At 39.1% G+C, this 9,250-nt stretch overlaps 1 protein-coding gene across 2 annotated transcripts in view; it reads left to right on the top strand.

Annotated features, from left to right (window-relative positions):
• Nucleotides 1-4,886: 4,886 nt before the first annotated feature.
• The window catches only part of spock2 (SPARC (osteonectin), cwcv and kazal like domains proteoglycan 2), a 42,289-nt gene continuing 37,925 nt past the window's right edge, over nt 4,887-9,250 (top strand). The window contains exon 1 of one of the 2 annotated variants that reach the window (XM_019367060.2): nt 4,887-5,189. In XM_019367060.2, coding sequence (XP_019222605.1) covers nt 5,001-5,189 — 189 coding nt within the window. In that variant the 5' untranslated portion in view covers nt 4,887-5,000. The remainder of the gene's footprint in view (nt 5,190-9,250) is intronic. The other variant, XM_003451949.5, reaches the window with a different exon arrangement.

Here is a 9,250-nt window from a genome sequence, read left to right as displayed (position 1 = left end):
AGATAGATTTGGAAAAAAAGAGGCTTAGATAAAATCTAGTAAGGAACATTTTACCACTATCTGCTTTAAATACATTTCCAGAGGTGTAATAAGCCCTGTGTCATTCATTTATTATTGTTGTTGGTCACAGAACATGAGCAACGAAACAAAAAAGGTGTTATCGTTTCCTTTCACTGACTGCCATCTTGACATAAAGCACCCGAAGGAGGTGGATTATTTGCATTTTCCAGCTCTGGTTGCTGAGTTTGTGAACGAGTTTCATTATTGATATTGATCGAGTGTAATTTGGCACAGAGGCTGCATTGCTAAGTGATAGGTAGCAGAGCAAAAAAGTCACTGCATGCATGATGACTTAAGACAGAGAAAAGGATCCCGATCATTATTTATAAGTACTCTTAGTGTGACTTGTCCCAGAGTGAAGCTTTCTCTCTCTCTGTCTCTCATTTTAGAAGCATGTGCATTATTTAGCAATCCTGCCAAACACAGCTTTCCTCGGCTGTTGTGACTGCTCTTTGAATCTTAAAGTATCCTGGATATCGTCCGTGTTTACTGGACTAATACCACCTATTAGTCTTGAATGGACGTTACAGTTTAAAGGAAAAGTTCTGCAGTTTGCTTTTTTCCAGCCCAAAGTTAAATAACATCATTAATATAATGATATCTGTAGGGAGACCTGAACCAATTGACTGACCCCTTAACCAGACTGCTAGAAAGTCATTAGTAATGGCACACATTCATTAAAAAAGTATTAATTAATAAGATGACAATTAACTTAAGCTCCAAAACTGGCTCGTGGATACAGACATCTGTTCTGGATGACAGAATCCAAACTGTTTCGTTAATGAACTTCACTTGATCTGTGCGGTCGTCACAATTACATCTCTTCCTCTGAGTCACAAAGCATCAGACCCGGGGAAAACACACTCACATGACAGAGGAGTGTATTCACAGTGCTTTTATAAGATTACATTACAGCCTATAGAACTGTGACTCAAGGATTTCTCAGCCATTTTTTTCCTTTTCTGTCTCCAAAGAACGAGATGAAAATTGTCGGTTCCCGTGTTCGCTTTCTGCTTCACTGCTCCGTGACTGTCATATCACATCTGTCTGGGTTCACGGCCAGGCCTTTGCTCGATTCCCGCTGCAGTAGCTTCAGGTTTTCCTCCTAATATGTGACTTACAAGAGAGAAGTTAATCACACTGTAATTTTGCTTCATGCTGTTCATTGCTTTCAGTTTGATTAATGTTGCTGAGATTAAAGCAGGGAGATTGCATGTTTTCGTGTCTGGCTACAGTTAGCTTTAGTTGAACGCAGGAAGTACAAACTAAGCAGAGTCCAACCAGCTAGAAAATTTGTTGTTTGCACACATGAATATTTTATTCAGCTTGAGTGTGTAGCCTTAAAAATAAGCATTTGCATGCTTGCTGTATGCTTCACTATATGTGGATTAAGCTCAGCTGCTTTCACGCACTTGATTGTATCACATCACATAATTTCCATGCACGAGTCCATGTTCAGTTTGAACAACTTCCTGTCTTTATCTAACTGATTAGACGCCTGCCTTTATTAAGGTCTCAAATACGCTTCTTTCAGGATGAAATATAGATGCCATCAGTTAATCCAGCATTTCATTTACAAGCTGTCATTCACTGCTCCTCTCTAGGGCTGAGACTGCAGCAGGCAATGCAGATATAGTCAAACGCTATAGCCTGGCAAAGTGCAAATGCTGTACTTCCCCAAAAATTGCATCAAAACATTTTATACAACGCAACTGAACAGACGTATCATAGAACTACAGTCCACATAACCACATCGCATAACTCTTTTTTTGCTGTCAGTAATCCAGATAACAATCAACACTGACTCTTTTCTGCATTTTTTTTCTATTTTAGCCAACTGCGTTTCATTGTTATAATGTAGATACGAGGGCAAAATGTAAGGTTGTCAGTTTGTCAATCAAGATATAACAATGTAATTAACTATTGCTTTAACTTTATTCCATAAGAAAATCACATGAAATCACACAGCGCTGCGGTAATTTGTTTCATTTTTGTTAAGACTGAGAGGTTTTGATTAAGCTCACTTACAATAAGGAGTTTTGACAGCATGAACAGTACAGTTTGAATAATTCATAACATTTGTTGTAGGTGTGTTGCACTTAGGTATCCCATTTCTAGGGCCTGGTGTCATGTATGGTGCCCCTTACTGGGATACTTAGCAGAGTCATGTGTGAGATTACACCTTAGCTAACACCTTTTTTGGATGCCGCAGGAGAAAAATTGTTGTCCACTGCATCTTTAAAAGTTACATGAGAACAAAATCTTTTCAAAATTTCAGTCCAGTTTTAAACAACATCACAGAACTGAGACTGTGCCTATTAGAGTCACAAATGATATTTTAAAAATTGCTGGCACTGGTGAATGTTCTGTCCTTGTTTTCCTTGACTTAAGTGCAACATTTGATGCAACAGTCCATAAAACCTTTTTGCCTGAGAGGCTGCAGCATCATGTTGGTACATCTTGAACAGCTCTACAGTTTTATTTTTGTTTCATTTTTTTACTGGTGACCACAGCTCTCCCTATTCTAAAATCTGGAGTCCCCCAGGGGTCTATACTAGGTCCTATGTTTTTGGGGGTTTTTTTTTCATTATATATATATGCTGTCTCTTGGCTACATTATACAGAGAAATACTATTTTGTTCCACTACTATGCTAACAGCTTAGTATTAAATGAATGGTAAAATCCACAGACTTATATTTTCTAAAACATTAAACTCAGAAAAAAACAGAAAGTCCTATCATTGGTCCAGAAACGCTCCATTTACTCATCAAGTCCTCCCTTGGTCCTTTATCAGTTCATGTACAATCAGTTGTCAGAAACCTGGGTGTGCTCGAGAAACACATAAGCAAGGTTACTGAGTCCTGCTGCTACAGCAGTGGCACATAAGCAACTGGTGCTGCTACACTGTTTACACTGGCTGCCCTTTACTTTAAGAACTGGTTTTAATATTCAACTTATTATTTTAAAAAACATTCATGGCCTGGCTGCAGTTGCACAGCCTGAGATCCTCCCAGAAACCTGTTAACTTTTCCCATCACGCTCACACTTAAAGAGAAAAGGCGATCGAGCATTTGCTGTTAGGGCTCTTCAGCTGTGAAATGACCTGCCCGAGGAAGTCCAACTCGCTTCCTCAGTGTCTTCATCAGTGCTAATTTATAGCACTCGGTAGCGCTTTTATTATAGATTTTATATCTTTGACATTCTTAGCTTATCTCCATTTCATTCTTTAAACTTTTACATTTTATGTTAAATTTATTATTTCCTCTGGAGTCACATTATATTTTATTGTCTCTTGCACTTGAGTCTTGTGTGGTCTTTTATAATTGATATGGAAAATTGTTTTTATAATTTATTCCTAGGGGGCTTTTAAAAAAATTAAGTTTATTGTTTGTTTATTGCGTGTTTTTGAGAAGCACTTTGTAAATGTTGGTTTTATTAAGTGCTATACAAATAAATTTTATTTTATTATCTTTATGGTTCATTGATTTTTTAAGGGTCTGTTTGGGCAGCAGCTGTAATCTATCGCTCCTAAATTGTTTTAAATTATCATACAAGCTGCTGGACCATGAAACCAAATGATAATTTCTAAATACTTATGTTATTCTTCTGAAAATACTTACATTTACTATTTTATATTAAATAGATGATTAGGTTTTGTCTATATGCAATTGGATCCAACTTTAATTATATGTCATATCGTACTGTATTTATTATAAAGTCTCAACTTTGTAAACAAATGTACTCTTGAACTGAGTAAGTGCAGGCACTTACTAAATAATTAAATGAATTATGCGGAGCAGATTCGTAGCCTTACTTTCAACAACTACAACAAATGCAACAGCCACAGTAACTGATTATGTATTATAAATAATAACGGCACGGTCTCTCTTGGAATAGATATCTTAATCTCAAGGACACTATTTTCTGGATGAATAAAGGATAACTAACAAGATAAGTATAAATAAAAAGAAAAATCCAGTCACTTTAGAAAAAAGGGGGTGGGGGGGGGTGGTATAAAGTGAATCGCCTAATAGCTGCTGTTGATACCTGACAAGTTTGATTAATATGAAATTAATAAACTGTAAATAAAACAAAAACATCCCTGCCAAGTGATTAATCTCCATGACGACCAAGAGAGAGCTGCATTCATTGATGAAAGTCGTGTGATATGATTGAAGCCTCTGGAAAAAGCTCTAAGTGGACCCAGTTGGTATTCTTTTTCCAAACTAACATCGCTAAGTACATTTGCATAGCTCTTTTGCAGATAAAGGGTCGCAAAGGGTTTCCCTGTTGCGGTGAAATTTTAATGAAAAAGGCATCTTACCGTGCTGCAGCAGAACTGCTGGCTGAGTGTGTGTCAGAGTGGGCTTTTTACTGACTGAAGGCTTTTTTTTTTTACATAGACATGAGCTGGAATTATCAGGAAATCCAATCTACGACTATCCCGATGCCAAAATTTCTCAAATAAAAACTAAAACCTGCCTAATCCCAGCCTTTCAGGTGGAAGGTTTTACTTATCTCATCAGTAATAAAGGTGATCTAAATATGTTTCCCCTCACAATCCTAAAAGAATTAACTGGCGAGTCAATAATACATTATTATAGCCTTTATTTAGCCTGCCCCACAAACCAAACAAAAGTGTCCCACCTGAAAAAGCCCAGAGCGGAGAGGGGTCAATGAATGGCGTCACGTGACATTTGAATTCGTGGCTTGTAAACACCAACAGCACCCAGGAACATGCAAATAAATGTGTGGCGTGTTCACGGAAACACACCCTGAAAATCTCCCTCTCCCTCCCTCTCCCCCTCTCCCTCTCTCTCTCCTCGAGCAGAAGGCGCATCCTATAGGCTAATCAGGTGGTACTTTCAGTCCAGCCTCGGTATCCTCCTCCTGCTGCCGACAGTCGGTGTGCGCGAGGTGTTTTTGTTTGTCCGCTACCATGGTGGGAAATACGGATATCGTGTGCCTTCTCGTCCCGCTGGTGATGCTAGCGGGGTCAACCCTTCAAACCGAAGTGAAGAGCGTCAAAGAGGCGGAAAAGACGGGGAATTTCATGGAAGACGAGCAGTGGCTGTCCACCATTTCACAGTACAGCCGCAAGATCAAGCACTGGAATCGCTTCAGAGATGTAAGTGTTGATTGGGAGATGCGCTGTAATGCGGTATGAGATGCGCTGATGGGGAAACACGCACTCCACATTTCGGAAGTGTACCCTAATAGTTATTATCACACACTTTCGAAGCGGTTAAAGCACAGAAACTTGGTGCTGGGTGTTTTAACACATACAAATGTTTCAAAATGTGAAAAATACATAAAAAATTAAGCACTATAAGGTCTATTTTACACAGTAGGGCTTTTATACTAGAAAGAAATGGGAAATATATATAAGTGACAAAACATGGTATTGTTTATTATATTGAATTTGGGTGATTTTATAACTATTGATTCAGTAAACTTCCACAATAGAACCCAAGAAAAAAAAGCCACATTTGCAAGCACAGTCCATAGTGTATCGACTGCTGTTCTTCCTACTTTTCGCTTATGAGCCCTTTGCTCATTCTAAGCAATTAAGTTTCAGCCCCACTTGCACAGAGGCATAAACCTATTCCATCACACTGACCTGACTACTGGTTGCCCCAGATGTGCTACCAGACGTGTTCCGAGAGATTTCACAAACATGGGAATTTAGCAATTAGAGCAGAGCCAGCAGTGATTGATTGATGAGCATTTTCACCTACTAAACACACTAAACTGGGCTGCAGGGATTGATTAAAGCTCTCAGAGCACTGTGATATATTGCCATGTCTGGGGCTGCATAGCCATAGTTTTGCCTTCCTTTGCTTCTCTTTGAAATGATTAGTAATGATCCCAACAGGATTTGAGCAATAGTGCAGTTGGATTAGGTTCCATATGACTCCTGTTAATTGGGTTTTAATTGATCCTATGTGGTAACTGCACTGAATGATAGGTATCACTATTGGATCTGAAATGTGAGCGGTTTGCTTCAGCTTGAGCATCTGTTGTGAGAACAATGGCTTATCTGTTCTGGAAGAAAAGATGAGCCTTTCGAAGTAATAACCTTTCCCAGAGAGATTGCGGTGTCATTTCTGATCCTCCTCCTTAAAACACGGGTCTTGGGTCTCCGGAGAGGACGTGAACGTGTGTGAAAACTGTCAGCATCTCCTCTCGGGGACGGATTAGTTTGACTGTGATTACTTAAAGAGTGCTTCCTCTGGAACTGTACTTAGGGAAGTAATGAAATTGTGGGCATGGAAAGATTAAGTCAGAATTATGGTGGGATTATAACTCACTGGTCGTGGCTCCATATTTGATGCAGAATTTTTGTTACAGCAGCGATGTCATTATGAATTCGGCACTTCGTGATTATCTATGCAGAAACATCACTTTTCACAAACATGACAGGAATTTGAGGAGTATCCCAAGATATAAACAGTTTGCTCAACGATAGAGCTTCTAATATAAAGATGTCACTTTCTCTGCTCCCCCTTTTCCCTTAATTTAACATCAAAGCTGCTGTGCAACACAAACGGCCCCTACTTTTACACACTGAATCGCTTTCATGATCATTATTCTCGAGGGTGATTGTCTCAGTGTGTTAGTGCATATGCGTGAATGCATACAGGCATACAGATGTGCTCTTGATTTTGGGAAGTCTTTCCGCCCATGTGCGTGGCAGTGTCTTTGTTAATGATGATGATGACAGGAGAAAACATCAGAGAAAGTAACCAGTGAACATCCAGAGGGAATCGCCAGTAGAAACCGCTTTGATTTCAGCTTGCTGCTGTAGCAACTGCAGTCTCTGGATGGAGCACGTATCACTGGGAATTTGATGACTCTATCCACTCACCAGTCTTGCTTCAGGGTGCGGGAATAAATGGAAAATTCTTTTATTAGGGTTTCTCAGTAATTAAAACTGTAAACGTCCACAGCTGAAATACAAATTTCGCAACCAAATAGTGCTGGGGTTTTTTCTTAATAGTTGCCCCATGATGGTCTTTGAGTTAAAAAAAGACAAAAACTGGAGCAGTTCAGTCCCTGGGAATATTTTGGTTAATGTATAAATGACTGCCAATGACACAGTTATAGGTATTGAGATTACGCAAACTGACTTGCACAGTCCTCCGAGAGCCGAATGCTGAATATTAATCCAACACTGGAAAGCAATAATCAAAGCAGCACAACATGAAAGAGGAGCTCCTTCACTCTTGCTTTGGCATGTACGGAAATGCACACAGATGCACACCAAACCTCCCCCAACGAAAACACACTGAATACATACGCTGCAGAAAATGCACCGTAAATATTTTATATTTATTCTTTTGCAGGTTTTTAAAAGCAGGATCAGGATAAGAGGCTCTTTCACTTCCAATAAAAACGGCTCCCACCCTTCAATCTATTTGGCATCCGAGGCAGAAAGATTTAACAGATACAGTCAACAAATAATAGAATGGGATACCTTCAATCCTTTAATCTGACAGGTGCACTCAACATTTCATTCCACTAATGCACCAAATCCTGGAAAAAACTATAAGACAAACATGGGAACAGGGAAGACAATCATGGTAACTGGGTGCAGATTTGTTACATTACCTCAAACATGAACAACTTTTGTCATTTTCTCAATTTTATGAAGAATTTGTCACTTTTTAGCTTAAATGACAATCGATTAAGGGTTACACTTACATTTCTCACATTTTTATATCAGACAAAGACAACTCGAGTACATACGAAAGGCAATTTTTAAGGGAAAAAAGCTATCCAAACATAATCCTACTGAAGTAATTGCCCCATCTTGTTACACTATTAATTAACTGTGATTAACCACATATTGAAAGCTGAGTTCAAGTTTTCTCACCACACCCAGGCTTGATTACTGCCAGACCTGTTGAATTAAGAAATACCCTAAATAGGACTTGTCTGACAAAGTGAAGCAGTCTAAAATCAACATGCCATGCTACAATCTAAAGAAACTCCAGAACAGGTGAGAAACAAGTCATTGACATCAGTCACTGTGGAAATGGTTGCATAGCCATTTCTAAGGCTTTGGGACTCCACCGAACACGGTCACAGCCATTATACACAAATGGAGAAAACTTGGAACGGCGGTGAACCTTCCCAGGAGTCGCCGTCCAACCTAAATCACTCCCAAGAGTACATCAGCCACTTATCCAGAAGGTCACAAAAGAACTCAGAACATCTATAGAAATGCAGGAGTCACTTGTCTCAGTTAAGGTCAGAGTTCATGATTCAACAATAAGAAAGAGACTGGGCAAACATCCATGGGAGATTTTCAAGGAGAAGACCACTGCTGATGAAAAAGCTCACTGCTGATGAAAAAGCTTGCAAAGACTCATCTCACATTTTACAAAAACCATCTTGATGATATCCAAGACTTTGGGGGAAATATTCTATGAACTGACAAGACGAAAGCTGGAACTTTTTTGGAAGGTTTGAGTCCCGTTACATCTGGCATAAAACTAGCACAGCATCTTATAAAAAGAGCATCATACCAACAGTCAAACATGGTAGTGGTAGTGTGATGGTCTGGGGCTGCTTTGCTGTTTCAGAATGACTTGCCATAATTGATGGAACCAAGAAATTTGCTTTCTTCCACAAAAATCCTGAAGAAGAATGTCGGACCATCAATCTGTCCCCTGAATCTCAAACACATTCGGGTTATGTAGCAGGAAAATGATCTAGAACACACCAGTAAGTCCACCTCTGAATGGCTTTAAAAAACAAAACAAATGAAGGTTATGGAGTGACCGAGTCAAAGTCTGATCTGATCTTTGGCGTGACCTTGAACAAGTCATTTATATTTGAAAATCCTTCAGTGTGGCTGAATTAAAACAACACTGCAAAGAAGAGTGGGCCAACATTCCTCCACAGTGATGTGAAAGACTCATTGGCAGCTATCACAAACACATGATTGCAGTTCTTGTTGCCAAGGATGGCACAATCAGTTATTAGGTTTAGCGCGCAATTACTTTTTTCACACAGGGCCAAGCAGGTTTGAATAGCTTTTATCTCTTAATGAATGAAATAATCATCTAAAAACTTCATTTTGTATTTACTCAGGTTATCTTTTTCTAAGACTAAAATTTGTTTGATGATCTAAAACATTTAAATCTGATAAATATCCCCCAAGGAAAGATCAGGAAAGAGCCA

The sequence above is a fragment of the Oreochromis niloticus genome, linkage group LG13 (genome assembly GCF_001858045.2).
Source record: "Oreochromis niloticus isolate F11D_XX linkage group LG13, O_niloticus_UMD_NMBU, whole genome shotgun sequence".
Classification (NCBI taxonomy): domain Eukaryota; kingdom Metazoa; phylum Chordata; class Actinopteri; order Cichliformes; family Cichlidae; genus Oreochromis; species Oreochromis niloticus.
This window is presented reverse-complemented; position numbering and strand designations above follow the sequence as displayed.